This window comes from Plecotus auritus (assembly GCF_963455305.1).
Source record: "Plecotus auritus genome assembly, chromosome: 6".
NCBI classification, from domain to species: Eukaryota; Metazoa; Chordata; class Mammalia; order Chiroptera; family Vespertilionidae; genus Plecotus; species Plecotus auritus.
This window is the reverse complement of record NC_137773.1, coordinates 25764827-25780886: the sequence shown is the minus strand read 5'-3', so window position 1 is coordinate 25780886 and position 16060 is coordinate 25764827. Positions and strand designations below refer to the sequence as shown.

At 43.9% G+C, this 16060-nt stretch overlaps 2 protein-coding genes across 12 annotated transcripts in view; one reads left to right on the top strand and one right to left on the bottom strand.

Annotated features, from left to right (window-relative positions):
* SH3RF2 (SH3 domain containing ring finger 2) overlaps window positions 1–16060 on the top strand; it is a 116520-nt gene that overhangs the window by 35905 nt on the left and 64555 nt on the right. For all 10 annotated transcript variants that reach the window (XM_080673043.1, XM_080673038.1, XM_080673039.1 and 7 more), the window contains one exon: window positions 12740–13009. In XM_080673043.1, the coding sequence (XP_080529169.1) occupies window positions 12740–13009 (270 nt within the window). The remainder of the gene's footprint in view (window positions 1–12739; window positions 13010–16060) is intronic.
* GRXCR2 (glutaredoxin and cysteine rich domain containing 2) overlaps window positions 1–16060 on the bottom strand; it is a 160415-nt gene that overhangs the window by 88160 nt on the left and 56195 nt on the right. The window lies entirely within an intron of this gene.

Here is a 16060-nt window from a genome sequence, read left to right as displayed (position 1 = left end):
CGTTCCAGAATATTCCTAAACATTCCTCCTTTCCCGAAGGTTCGGGTGCTTCCGGCTGGAGCCTTCTTCCTGTGTCTCTGTCTTGGCATGTGTGTAATGAGCACATTTCAGAGCACACCAAACAGGTTTCTCAGCTTGCTTCTGCGACACTTTGCAAAGCCCAGAGGGGCCGTGGCAAGGCAGGGGAGGCAAGCAGCTGCAACTGACAAGGGAGCAGTCTGGCTGGCTGAGCACTGTGGCAAGAGCCTCCCCAGGTTCCTGAGAAAACCTCAACCAATCTCTGAGGAAGTGGATTCTATGGGGCCCTGATGGGAGATAGTTAAGAGAACAAAGCATTCAGTGAATTTGAGGTTTAGGAGGCCATCATTCAGGAATCCCTTTATTCTAAAAATACTTATCGGGCCAGACACTGTGTTTGACACTAGGCTCAGTGGTGAGCTGGATGAAAGTGTCTGCCCTCGCCAAGTTTACAGTCTGGTAGAGGAGGCAGATCCATGAACAAGCAACTTCAACACCATTTGACAAATAACTGTGATGGAGGTGCTAGGGAGAGACATAAATGTACACGGCAGGGATCCCTGACCCTGACATGGACACTCAGGGACATGATGTTTAAGCTGAGACCTAAAGGACAAGCAACAGTTGGGCAGGAGAGGGAGAGGGTGGAATTCAGAAAGAATATCCTGGGAAGAACTGAAGGAGTGAGAGTGACCGAGGCATTGGTAGCACAAAATGATGTTCGGTTTGGCTGCAATGGGCCGTGTGAGAGGAGAATGGCCAGAGTCAAGAGTGGAGAGAGAAGAACAGTGAACCCCAGCTATGTGAGCTGAGGCAAGTCATATCTTCCTGTGCCTCAGTTTCCTCCTCTACCAAATAGGCATCGTCATTCTTACCTTGCAGTGTTGTGGTCAGAGCCCAATGACAAAACAGATGCAAAAGGATTTTACAACCATATCCTAAAGTCCCAGCTGTAAGAAAGACAATGGTGCTAGTCTAGGGCAACCTTTCACGCCTGGAGAGAGTGCCAGTTAGACAGCAAGCTATCTGGTAGTGCTGGAACATGAAAGATAGTAACACACAGGTCTTATGTCTTCCCAACTCCATATTCAGTGACATCAGGTTGGTAGTCAAAGTAGGAGTATTTACACCATGGAAATTGACGTGAATCAGAACCCCCAACTCCCAGCTGGTTTACCCGCACACCACTGAGTGAGGACAAGAGTAATAAGAAGAGGAGGAACCCTGGGGCAGCAATTACCAAGGAATGTCCACCCACAAGAAAAAAGATTTTTGAAAGAGTGACTCTATCACATTTGCTGCCCTCTGAAACAGGCCCACCCAAGGCCAGGCCTTCGGGAAGAGAACAGGAGGGCTGCTGCTTCATGCTGACCCACTCCCAGACGTGCCGGAGGAGTGTCACAGCCAGGTCATGGAAATGAGCTGGAGCCTCTCAGATCAACAGCTGCTGAGAGCTGCTTTCTTTGGCTCAAGTGGCCAGCAATAAATTGGATTTCAATGTTCTGAATAGGCAGAAAAAGATATCTCCTTGCTCCCTTCTGCTCCCTTTCCTACCAGCTGGCAATTTTTGTCACTCATCATGGTGGCCTGCAGTAGAGATTATAGGCTTGATGTAGAAGACATGTGGGGGTGGGGAGAGTCTTCAATAAGAGGAGTGTCCCAGGCAGGTATCCTTTGGAAAAACTGGGATATGGAAAGCTCAAAGCACATTTTAAATAAGGGGGCCTTTTTATAAAGGATGACCTAGAAAAATATTATTTGTATCTGTGGCTATATGCCTGGATACTCCCCAATCTTAGAAAAATAACTAGTTGGGCATGTTGGAATCTTTTTTAAAAAATATTTTTTATTGATTTCAGAGAGAAAGAGTGAGAGAGAGAGAGAGAGAAACACCAATGATAAGAGAGAATCATCAATTGGCTGCCTCCTGCATGCCCCATTGGGGATCAAGCCCACAATTAGGCATGTGCCCTGACCGGGAATCGAACCCGTGACCTCCTGGTTCATAGGTCGATACTCAACCACTGAGCTATGCCGGCTGGGCGGGCATGTTGGAATCTTATGTCAGGAACAGAGATGGCAAAATATCAAAGTTGAAATTAGGGTTAAGTGGAATAGTGAGGTTTAATATTGATTCATTCATTTATTCATTCATTCAACAAATACTTATTGAGTGTTTACTAGGTGCTGCTAGAATGTAAGTCCCATAAAGGCACACATTGTGTCTGGCTTACTTATTATAGGCGTTTGGTACATTTTAGTTGAATGAATGAGTGGATGCCATCGCTTTGCCAGGTGTTAGGAGTTTAGATGAACAATCATAGACCATGCAGCGTTCAAATCTGGTGAACAGGCAGACAAGTAAACCAGCAATTACAATACAAGGTGATGAATTCTGTGATAGGGGAAAGATGGCTCACATAAAAGAGATTCAATTCATCCTTCAAGGACAGTAAAGGCTTTCTGAGACAAAGATGCAGAAGACAGAGGTAATGCCAAGGATACTGTCTCCTATCTGGATATGACCTTATGGGAAGAAAGAACTGTCCACACATCCTGCAATATCTCACATTCCTAGGAGGACTACAGACTCCATCTCAGAGTGAAAAATGATTGCAAAAACCGCTGAGACACTTCTATAGCTTAATCATAGAAGACAGTTTCCATATCTCAGGGACTTCCAAAGGGTTTCCTTAAATTCAAGCTTTCTACTTGAAAATATGACCCTGTGTCTAGTGGGACAGATGACATGTGGATCTTTAGCATCTTCCTAGTATACAGACACTCACTCCTAACATGGGGTCCAACTCTATAGGCAGGCAAGGTATTTTTTCTCCAAGGTTATATCTGTTCCATTTGGTATAAATGAAAGGAATGATCTGAATTTTTATTTAAAGGATGCAGATAAATTGCAGATTTGCAGAAGGTCCTGGGATGAACATCTTGGCTTCAAGGATAGCTGAACTGAGAGGGAAGAGTTCTCACTTCCCAGGTTTGCTGCTTTCAACAAAGGCCTGCAGTTTTTTCCCATGCTACCACCAAATTAAAGTGCAAATACGTGTAAATATATACACACACACACACACATACACACACAGGCAAGTCTTAACAATGAAGACTAAGTAATCCATTTGAAATCAAGATGTAACTTTTTTGACAATAGAAGACAAGCCCAGCCACTTTAGCTCTCGTCCTCAAAATCATTGTCCCCAAGGGTCTGGGAGCATTCACAGCCACTTCATTCCTCACCACTGCAGCCTGGCCTGCTGGTGGCACCTGCACCTCAATTCTAAGGAGGACCACACACACACACACACACACACACAAAAGTGGAGAAAACAGTACAATAAATTGCCTTCTACCCATGACTCAAATTTCAATGGTTATCTACATTTTGCCAGTTTGGTTCCATTTCAAATCCATCACCTTTATTTCTGTAGCATTGTAAAGATACTCCTGGAGTATTGATCATTCACCTTAACATCCTATCTTTAGAGTTGGAAGGAAAGGTAAAAAATCATCTCTTTGCAGTTGAGGTTCTGTGCGTCACTCAAAGACACAAGTTTCAGAGCATCACATCTAGGGGTCAACTCCAGCGCCCAGACCAGATGGCCCCATTATCAGAAACATTCTACTGTTTGCCTGGGTCATGTTGTCACTAGTCATTCCTCCTTCAGCTCCAGAAATCTTTACGTGGGGATGAAAGAGAGACACAACTTGAGGGAGAAAGCCTGTGACCATGTACAAAAGCTTTATTTTCCTAAGCCAGAGGAAGAGGTGAGGGTTGGAGGGTCATTGACTCATCTTCCCTCCTTCTGCATGGTGGATCTGGCTGTTTCTCCAACCATGTGGAAAGAGACTCATGTACCAGAAGCCACACCTTTAGCAAAAGCTCACTCTGGAAATGTGGATAATGGAAGGGAGCAGAATTACCTCCTGGGATGAATGAGATAGCTCCTCCCCTTGTCCTTCAAGCTGCCAGTACCTCCAGCCCTTCCTCACAGGTGCCCTGGGCCCTCCTGGAGCAAGCAATGGCAATGGAAATGCTTTGGTTCTCTGGATAATTTCAGTGCTATCTCACTGAACATCTCTGGGACCTGGCACCCAACCCATTTCAAAAGCAACCCCAAGCTATTTATTAAGAACCAGCTTATGTCAGGAGCCAGGGATATGGCTATGAACATGTCTGGGATTACCTCCTATGATGGGGGAATGAGATCACCCCAAAGCAATCTCAGAGAAATGTTTAGAGGGGAAAAATGAAAGCATGCTAAAGGGGCTGACGACTCTGACTTGTTCTTTATCTGCCCACTGGCGTCAACTCCTGCTTCATTCACCTTTTTCCTGCTTTAGGACCCTGCTGGGAGGCAGCAGGAATCAAAGGAAAGAAGTCTGGCATATCCTGGAACTAAGGGAAAGTAGTGCTTAATTCATATTTTATTAAGAGAGGAAGGAAAGAGGGCCATGCCCACTGACTCAAAGTGTCAGGAGATGGCTAAGGAACAGAACTGGAGAGCTATTATGCCCCAGCTCTCTACCTAGGACTAGAAGACAGAGACTGGGGGAAGGAAAAATAAAGAGAGAAGTACATGACAAAAATCACAGAACAGAATAGAGTTTTAGATACAGAGATAGGGCCAATAATAAGAATCTTACTTACATCATTTCCCTTCCCAATTCTCAGTATCTCTAACCTCCCTATTCTTTTCCTCCATAAAACTTACTCCAACTTATAATTATATATTTACCTATTTACTTATAAGTTTGATCTTTCTTTCTCCAACTACACAATGTTTGGCATAGTTATCACTCAAAAAAAATTATTGAAAGAAAGAATGAATAACAAATAGGGTTGGAAATATCAGGCCAGAAGTGTAACAGCGAGCTCATTACTCCCTTCTCCTCCTTTGGGAAAAATCTCTAAGTATCCTTGTTTATTGAATACATATATATACAATTGATTTCAGAGAGGAAGGGAGAGGGATAGAAGAATCATTGATCTGCTGCCTCCTGCACACCCCCTGGGGATCGAGCCCACACCCGGGCATGTGCCTGACCAGGAATCGAACTATGAGCCACACTGGCCAGGCTGAATACTTCTTATTTGTTGAGCATTCTACTAACTACTCAACGTAGTTTATCTCATTAGTTCTCTCAACAAACCCATGAGAAAGTGTGTTCAGAAGTCCCCAAGACCCCCCTCGGATTCAATGATTCACTAGAAGGGCTCATGGAACCCAGCAAAGCTGTGATACTCACATTTACAATTTATTACAGTGACAGGATACAGATTAAAGTCATAAATGTGAAAAGCTACATAGGGCAGAGTCCAGGGGAGACCAGGCACAACTTTCATTTGTCCTCTCCCAGAGCAGAGAGCACTTATTTCGCCCCACAGAGAGTAACAGCACCGTAAAATATTGCCAACCACGGAAGCTCATCAGAGACTGGATGTCCTGGGACTTTTATTGGATTTTGGTCAGGTAGGCATGACTGACTTCCCATGTGGTTGACTTTAGTCTCTAGCCCCTCTAGAAGTCAAGGTTGTACTGCATGAGCCAAGCCCACCACCATAAATCACATTGTTAGCTTAGACTCTGGTGTGTCTCAAGGCCCCAGACAGTCAAAGTCTCACTGATCAGGCAAGATATTTCGAGGGCTTACAGGTTATCTCTCAGGTCAAGGGCTAAAACTTTCATTGGAACATGCACAGTTGTGTAACTCAGACTTGCTGAGTTTACTGCACAAAGAAGTATTAGCATCAGTCCCATTCTGTGGGTGATCCAAATTAAGAATCAGGAAGTAATTTGGCCAAAGTTACAAAATCCAGAATGCAAGTCAACATCTTACTTGACTCTAATATCTGTGTTCTGTTGCACCCTAGTACCTTCCTGAACAAGTAAAATTCTCTATGAAAAAAGAAACTCACACAGAGTGCCTCATAGCCTGCCCTCAAATTCGAATGCCCACATTCAGGAAGATCACAGTAATGTGTGCCTCTGGTGAACTCAAGCCTCCAGGAAGCAGATGGTCTGGGCTTGGCCAAGAGCAGCCAGATCTGATCCTGTTGAGTTCTTTCTCCTCAGCAGAGAAGAGAAAATGTGCTCAAGGGCCAGCCGGCACTTTCTAATATACACTCCATTGTCCCCAACAAAACTACTCCAAAAGGGTTATCAGAGAGGGAGGGAGGCGGGGTGGCTCAGCTGGCTAAGCAGAGACTAGGAAGTTAGGATCCAGGACAGTTAGTTGACCCTTTGTCTCGCCAGTAGAGTGAAATCCCGGGGGAAGTCACATTTACCTTACCCAGCATTCCCAAGGCCTGTTCTGCTAATCCTGCAATGTGGTCCAGATGCAAACACAAAATCACATCAGCAGAGTAAACCTTCTGAGAAGCCAGTCAGCAAAGAAACGTGTGTGGCTTTGTTTAACTCATTGTTTCCTGAGTTTATGTGAGTATTGCACATTTTTTGAATGTGTGTAGTACCAAATTATTAAAGTTCAGGGCAATCTGGAAAATATAACCAAACTCTTTTTTTAATTTTTCAGCTCATACCAATAGGTCTGATTTCAAATTATTATTATCAGTCATATTTATTAATCTTGCATGCATCCTTTTTCTCTAGGAATGGTGATTCCTGGATGCTTCTTGATTAATTCACAAATTCACTCATCCATCAAGCATTTATTAAACACTTGTTTATGTTCAGGGCTCAGAGATAAAGATAAAAGAGGCGCTTCAGACACAAGTCTGGAATTCTCCAACAGAAAATTCATAGCCTGGTGAATGATAGCTTGAGCCAAAGGCCAGGATGTTTTTCCTTGGCTCCATTCTGCAGTGATGGGTGATCTCATGAACAGCTCAGGGAAGCAAGCAGTTAGCTCAGCATGTTGATTTTGGCCTCAACTGATGCCAGGACTGGAGAGAATTGGGCCAACTCCTTTCTAAATGAGTGGGAAGTGTCACTAGAGCATGATGAAGAGCTGGTCACATAGTAGCAGGCTGTGTTCTCACCTCCAGCTCACTTTTCCCCTTGTGTGCCTCACTGAGGCGGTTCTGCTGTACTTGGGCTCCTTTCCTCTCACCCTGTTATCAACCACATGCCTCCTTCATTATTTTCAAATGGGAAATAAACTCAGGACTCTTGCCAGCTAGACCTCGTGCTGTTCTGAAGTCTGCTATTTGAACACTCCATTGTTGCCCAGTTTTGTTGTTTCTGGGTTTTTAATATGTGTTAGTCAGGACTTGTTCAGTTTCAAGTGTCAGAAAATAACTCCAAGTAGTTTAAGTAATAAACACCACATTGGGGATATGGTCTCATTTAACTGAGTATCCTTCAAGGACAACTGGATCTAGGTATTCAAATTTTATTGTCAGGGCTCCATCTATCCAGTTACCTATCTATTTCCCTATCTATCTCACTATATCTCTGGTTCTGCTGCCTTTTGCAGCTGTAACCAGGAAGGTGTGTCTACTGGTTGGGAAATAGCACCAATGGTAGTCCACAGTTCATCACTCAAGGCTCATGATCCAAAAGTAAGACTCACTTCTTGGCATCTATATATCAAACTTCCAGGAAGATTCTAATTGGCTCTGTTTGGGGCACATGCCTGACCTGTATCAAGCACTGTGCCAGAGGGATTGGGATACTCTAACTGGCCTACCTGGACCCCATAACTGTGTATGTGTGGTGAGACCAGAGTGAATGACATGCCCATCAGAAGAGCAAAGAAGGGATGCTTGCCATAATTTTACTACTAACATTCATAATTACTCCAACATAATTCTACTATGAGTATCTCCACATGCCCCTGCTTCCTTGTTTCTGGGTTCTATGCATTATCCCTCCAAGAAGCATGGCCCTTGTGGCTTTCAGACCCTACTGAGGTGACTCAGCAATACAAAATTACAGGAGCATAGAAATCTTGATTCTTTTGAATCTCCGAAAAGAAAAGCTTTTTAGGTACACACTAGCTTCCACTGGATTATCTAACTTTCCGGAAAACACCAAGAAAGAGAGTGTGGTAATGACCTGGCTGTGAGACCTCCACTCCTACTTCCCCCTTCCTCGCTCCTGCCTGCACTTGGGAAAACACTTATGGGTGATGAACGCTGTTACCAACAAGACAACGGTGATTGCTGATGTGGCACTTGGAGTCATTTTCCCTTGAGAGAACAGCTGAGGACCGGATAGAATCAACCAGCTGAGTCTCTTCAGGTGCTTAACTTTTATGTGAGGGCTCTGGAGCTCAATAATTCATGCTAATGCAGTCAACAGCAAGGAAATTACGTTCACACTCTGTTCCGATTTTGATTACAAAACAGAGCCCCCAATGAGTTTTATGATGGAAATACACACTTAGGTGACTTCAGCTGGATGAAGAGCCAGGCTGCTTTGAGGTCAAATGAGCCTAAGTCAGTCTCGGGGCTGCCACACACAAGCTGTGTGACCTTGCGTTATAACATCAAACACCTCACAACTTCTGCTTCTTCAGTAATACAATGGGGTGTACCATCTACTTCATTGGGTTTTGAGATCACATGATTGAGATAATACATGGAAAGTGCAATTGGGCAAATGCCAGAAATTTTTCTGTGGCTCACCAGAACAACAATAATTGTTCATGTCCTTCCCCTTTTCAGATTCTCTCCCTCCCCTTCCCTTCCTCCTCCTTTACAGGTGGAAGCAATGTGTCCTCTGGGTATGAATGTAGAACTGAGAATACAAGGGGAGGGATTGTCCAGAATGAAGAGAAAGAAGATGAAAAGAATCTTTGTGTTAAAAATAGAATTTACAATTCACTTTCACGATACCTACACTGAGGGGAGGCAGAGAAAAGATGATGAGTTTGGGAGGGCAGAGTAAATACACTAATGACAACCATTTTACAAAGTTCAATGAGATAATATATAAATAAAAAAGCATTTTTCTTTTGGATATCACCATGGCCCATGTAAATACCCAGAAGTCAGAATCATTTGCAGGAAGTACCCCAAGTTCATACTGTGAGGTTTTATAGGCCTGAATACACGTATTTCATTAAACAGTGGCATATATGCACTCGAGTGGTCCAGTGGCTTGGGAATATATGACTACTACTGGCCATGTAGAGCAAAAATAATGTATAAGTTTAAATCAACGGAAAAATGTATCAAACATCAACAAAAAAGAAACAATTATGAATTAACATCCTAAGCGAAGAAAGTACCACAGTTGACACTTGGTGTCAGAAAACTAGAGATTAAATGTGTTTGACAACATGTGTTGTAATGTTATGTGCTCTCTCCAACTCCCACTGGACAGTCCACCAGTGTCCTAGGGTCATTTATGGTCAACAAAACCACTGGCACTACCTCAGGGTTTCAGAGTCAATGCATCTTCAAAGAGGTTTAAGCGTTTAGTGCAATTTTAATTTTATATACATGCTCAGTAGTCATTAAAATATGGAAGCCACTTGCATTGGCTGTCTTCCAGAAAAGGAAAGAAAAGAGAAAAGAAAAGAGCAGCTTAGTCATTTACAAAACCACATCAAAACTTCATTGCTCCCATTTTTTAAATATATATATATGTTTCTATTGATTTTGAGAGAGAAAGGAAGGGAGGGGGATAGAGAGAAACATCAATGAGAAACATCATTGATTGGGTGCCTCCTGCGTGCCCCCAACTGGGGATTGAACCCACAACCCAGGCATGTGCCCTGACCTGGAACTGAACCGGTGATGTCTTGGTTGATGGGTTGATGCTCAATCACTAAGCCACACTGGCTGGGCTGCTTCCATTTTAATTAGAAAAAGATATAACTCAGATGTGGGTGGGGTAGGGGAGAGAGCATTGAACTTGGGTGCTGGGGGAGCTTGATAAAAGTGCGGATACTTGAAACGCACTTGAAGAGATTCTGGTCAAATAGGTCAGTGCTGGGGTCCAGGAACCTGCATTTTTAACATCTGTCAAGATTCTGATTCAGGTGAACCACAAACTTCATTTTAAGAAACACTGGATGACTAGTTAAGAGCTTGGCTTGGGGACAGACAGACCTGAGCTCAAATTCTAAACCTACCGCTTTCTAGCTTTATAAACTTGGGCAACTTCTTAGGCTCTGTGATACCCAGTTTTCTACTCACGGCTTGTTATGAAAATTAAATAAATATGGTGTGGAATGTTTAACACCGTGCCTGGCACATAGGATAACATACTCAATAAATATTAGCCATTGATGTTATTATTATACAAAGTCAAAGGGGCTTTAATATTTTTCCTTAATTTTAAAATTCTTCCTTTCTTTTCTTTTCCTTTTCAAATCCAAAATAACAATGCATTAAACAAGATGGAAGTTTATTTAACTTTCAGACAAAAGTCTAGCAGTGAAGTAGCTCAGGACTTCAGTAGTGACTCTGCAACCCAGACTACTTCCTTTCCTCTGTAGGTGTGACCTTCCTCCTCACGGTTCATGATGGCAGCTAGAGCTCCAGCCATCACATCTCCATTCCACATAGCGAAATGGAGGAAAGAAAAGAGAAAATTGGTCTCGTTCAGTAAAAACACTTCCGCTAAGTTACTTAGGCCCCTTTGGCCAGAACTTAGCTGCCAGGGAAGCTGGAAAATGTGACTACTGTTCTAGGTAGTCATGTAACCAGAAAAAAAAAAAGTGATTTATTTCTATGGAAAATTGGAAAGAAGGAATATGGAGGGATAACTTTGTCCCTGATACAGCCAACCCTGGGAGTGTAGCCAGTTTAGATCACCCCTCCCCCCACATCTTTTGCTCTCATCCAGCATCTATCTACCTGCTTATTTTTCAGGTAAGAACGTGTCCAAAAAGTTGGTTGTAAGGTTTGCCAATCCTACTCAGCTTGGCTTATTTCCTTCCCAAATTCCTCTCCCATGTCTTCCACTTCTCATCCCTCAGTTTTATTTATTTTATTTTTTATCCAATTATAATAGGCAATACAATCAATTTATTGTAGAAAAGTTAGAAAACACAGCTAAGCACTTAGGGAAATAATTTTTTTAGTATTCAAAGATCTCACCACTTAGAAATAACCCCTCTTAAAATGTTGGTGGATAGCCATCTAGCATTTAGCATTTTCCCGGGGTAAAAAAAAAGATATATATGTATTTATAATGAAAGTTTAGTCTACAGAACTGTTTTAACCTCTTCTATTATACTTAACAGTATATTCTGAGTAACTCAATGTTGTTAATTATAGATCAACACCATCAATTTTAATAACTGTAGGGTATTCCATTGTATGGGTGCATCATAATTTATTCAGTCAATTCCATTTATCCACAGCCCTGTAAACCTCCTAGTACACACATCTTTGCTCGCTGGTTTGCTGAGCTGTGTTCCTGTGGTTTCCTACCCCTTTGGTTTCCTCTTACTGTACCCAGGGGCCAGTAGGAAAGCATACTCTACCATCCATCAGCAAGATGCTGCTGCTCCGATCCTGGCTCTACCCCTAACCTGCTTGAAGTTCCTTTTCAAATGAACATTGCAGACCCGAAGGTCCTTGAAGAACAGAATGAATGTTTTCTTACACCCCCTTACAAAAGCAAGGCTGCCCCAGGAGAGAGGATTGTTCCGCCCCAGTGCTGAGAAAGCACAAAGTAAGCCACAATCCCAGGGGACACTGACGGGCTTTCCCTTAAACCTACGTGATTTGAACGTTCAGTTTGTCAAACTGGCTTCCGGGAGACCAGAGTGAGGTCCTTTCTGTGTGGAGAAACCGTTTCGATTAGGAAAAAAAGAAAGACATTTGACTGAAATAATTATTTAGACAGACAACAGATTTAACAGATGATGATTCTTTAGGTAAATTTTAAATATTGATGATTGATTTCTGACTAATGATGTGTCAGTTGCACTTCCTAGAGATGCAAACACTGGTGAGGTTTACAGTTTCTAGAGAAGGCTGAAGACAAGTTCCGCTGCATCACCCTCATGTAACACTTTCTATCTTCGGGGTGTTTCAGCCCAGTTTTCCTCCCATCGATACTGAGGACTCTGTAGAACTGATATCATCAGCCCTCCATTATAGGTGATGATAATAAAGGAGATCATTTATTGAGCACATGCTATGTACCAAGCCATAAGCTAAAACTATTATGAATATTACTTATTCCTCACAACTCCCTAATGAGGTGGGTGTCCTACTATTACCTCATTTTATAAATGAATGTGGTTTAAGAAAAGAGTAACTAGCTTGAGCATGGTCACACAAGGGGAAAGAGGTGGAACCAGAATTCACAGTCCGTGTCCAGGCCCTGGAGTCGCTGACTCACTCAAGTGCATGTAGCTGTGGAGTTAAATCCAAAACCCTGTCCCTGCATAGTGGTTAAGAACAGGAGCTCTAAACTCAGGTGGCCCGAGTTCAGATCCCATATCTGCCATTTCCCAACTGTCACCCCAGGCAAGTTATTCAACCACTCTGTGCCTCAGTCACCCTACTTAGAAATGGGCATGATTAGAGTGTCCATCTCAAAGATATGGTCCACAGGTCATCTAATTCTACTATATACTAGTAATTTTACACACAATTCACCACCTAATTCTACTCATTCATAACAACCTACTTTGTGGTAAACATTGCATTCAGTGTTTACAGATCCACAAGATGATCCGCATTTAGCACTTAGCACATTGGGAGGGTTCAGTAGTTAATTATTAATATGATTCATTCTGTTCCTCCAGCCTCTAAGCCAAGTACATGTTTTATTGGCAGGTGCCTCGAGCAAAGGCCTTATGCAACTACCGAGGGCAGAATCCTGGTGACCTGAGGTTTAATAAGGGAGATGTCATCCTCCTTCGGAGACAGCTGGACGAGAACTGGTACCAGGGGGAGATCAATGGAATCAGTGGGTTCTTCCCAACCAGCTCTGTGGAGGTCATCAAGCAGCTGCCCCAGCCACCCCCACTTTGCCGGGCCCTCTACAACTTCGACCTACGAAATAAGGACAAGAGTGACAACCAGGACTGCCTGACCTTCCTCAAGGTAAGATTCTGGGCAGCCACCAATATCACTAGTGACCATGGAGAGACTGTGCAGAACCTTAATATTTGTTTATATTTTTAAATTATATTAAGTGTATATATCTATGTATATATGTATGTATACACACATACGTGCTTGTATATGCAATGTGTGTGTATAATTCAAACTACATAGACATGAAGTCACTAGAGAAACCTATTAATAGCAGTTTGATAGGAATCCTTAAGCCTTTTCTATTGCAATTATGAGAATAAGCATTTACTCATTCATTCATTCATTCATTCATTCTACAATCACTTTGAGCACCTATTCTTTTTTGTGTGTTTTTTTGTGTTTTTTTTTTTTACTTTTTAAAAATATATTTTTTTACTGATTTCAGAGAGAGGAAGCGAGAGGGAGATAGAAACATCAATGATGAGAATCATGGATTGGCTGCCTCCTGCACGCCCCCTACTGGGGATCCAGCTCACAATCCCGGCATGTGAGCACCTATTCTTTGCAGGCACTGGGGATACAGCATGAACAAGTCCCAATCTCTGACCTCAGACAGAGCAGTGAGAGGAACAGACATGTGGACAGAAAATTACAAACACAATTTGATAGCGTGCTTGCAAAACTACAGTTCTTACCTCTTTATCATGTATCTGTAAGGCTATTCTTACCGACCAAGTTCTCATCACCTAAATCTTCTCATTTACAACCATCTATTTTGTTGTAAACGTTATATTCAAGACACTCCAAACACACATCATAGCATAATTATACCTTTAAACATAAAAAACCTCTTATAAACCCTGGCCGGTTTGGCTCAGTGGATAGAGCGTTGGCCTGCAGATCGAAGGGTCCATTCCCGTCAAGGGCACATGCTTGGGTCGCAGGCTCGATTCCCACTAGGGGGCGTGCAGGAGGCGACCGATCCATGATTCTCTCTCATCGATGATGTTTCTGTCTCCCTCCCTCTCCCTTCCTCTCTGAAATCTATAAAAATATATATTTTTTTAAAAGTATGTGACTATCATTAAAAAAAAAAAAAAAAACTCTTAGAAGATATACTTTCCGGGAGGAAACCAAGATGGTGGCATAGGTAAGCACCTAAACTGCTGTCTTGCACAACAATTTCAAAACTACAACTAAAAGACAGAACGGACACCATCCAGAACCACAGGAAAGCTGGCTGAGTGGAAATTCTACAACTAGAAGGAAAGAGAAAATCTCACAGAGAATTGGAGGTATGGCGAAGGGTCTTTGTGCGCGCAGAGAGGAAGGGTGGCTGAGAGCCTGGCTGACTTTCTCTGGCGGAAGGGGGAAGGAAGCCCCCGACTGCACTGAACCCCAGTTCTGGGCGAAACCCCGTGGACCCAGGCTCATACAGGGGGAGCCTGGACTGTCAGGTAGAGAGAAAGGCACCCGGAGACTCGGATACCCTGGGGAGACCCGGGGGAGCCCTGGCGGGCAGGGGTCTGGAGGCGCACGTGCCAGTGTGCACAAAGACTGCGGAGGTTGCCACAGGCTTTCCCTAGGAGAAGGGAGTCAGAAGCTCCAGACTGCACTGAACCCCAGTTCCAGGCAAGCCCCTGGGGACCCACGCTCCTGCGGGGGGAATCTGGACTCTCAGGCGGAGACTTGGGAGCCGGGGAAGGCAGAGGTCTGGAGGCGCGCGCACGCAAGGACAAGGCTGACTGGAAGCCAAGACTGTCTGCTCCGCCCTGAGACTCCACCCCATCCAAGCTGAGCACAGAGGCTTTTGCAATTTGGCAAGTCTAATCCTATAAGGCTGTCTCCAGCACCAAACTTCTCCCAGTGTAGACACAGCTGATCCTCACAGCCAACTGGCCTGGAGGTCAATTCCTCCCAGTGATACCAACAACAATCAAGACTTAACTACAACAAGGCTGTACACACAGTCCACAAAGGGGTGCATCAAGAGTATCCACCTCAGGTTAACTGGGGAGGCCGACCCACTGGGCCATATAGGAAACCTAGCACACAAAGCTACCCTACCAATTCAGGGAAGCAATGAAAATGCGGTGACAAAGAAACAGATCACAAATGAAAGAAATGGAGGAAAACAAACGACTGGATATAAAATTCAAAACCACGGTTATAAGGTTTTTCAAGAATATCCTAGAAAAGGCTGATAAATATAACGAGACCCTCCAAGATATGAAAAAGAACCAACTAGATTGAGATCCAAGATGGCGGCGTAGGTAAACACCTAAACTGCTGCCTCGCACAACAATTTCAAAACTACAACTAAAAGACAAAACGTCTATCACCCAGAACCACGGGAAAGCTGGCTGAGTGGAAGTTCTACAACTAGAAGGAAAGAGCAAACAGCATTGAGGGGTGCAAAAAACTGAGGTACAGAGACGCGCGAAAAGCTGAGGTACGGAGACGCGCGAATCGGGCTGGCAACGGGTGACTGGGAGTGCTGCTGTTTTCAACCCGAAGGGAGATAAGCTCCCGATTACTCCGAACTCGTTTCTGGGGAGATGCGGGGGAACCAAACTCCTATGGGGAGAAGCTGGACTGTCTGCCGTGGGGTCGGAAAGTGAGGGAGGCTTGCTTACAGGGCTATGCGCAGGAACAATTGTTTATTGTGCTGGGGCGCGGGACGCGGGGACACGGTCAGAGACGCAGAGCTGCAGAGCCGGCTTACTGGCAGCCATCGCTGTTTGCCACGCCCTAGCCTATTCACGCCCTGAGACCCCGCCCTGCACAATCTACAAACCCACCCAAGCTCCAAGCAGCAGCTTTAGCATATGAATGGCCTGCCCTATCACAGCTAAACCTAGCAAACTTGCAGCCCGGGTCAGACAGCTCCAAAACCTCCAAACCCCAAGCAAAGAGGAGAAAACTGTAGTTCTCGCTGTAGCTCCTGTTGGGTGGCCTCAGACAGTAGCTGACCTGCACCCCATTGGAGATCCAGAAGCCTGTGTACCTAGTGGTCAGTGTGAGACACCAGATTTCAACTCCTCACATCCATAAGTGATACATTCAAGAGGCAGACTCAGTGAGCACCAAAGCCCCACTGAAACAAGTCCTGCACCA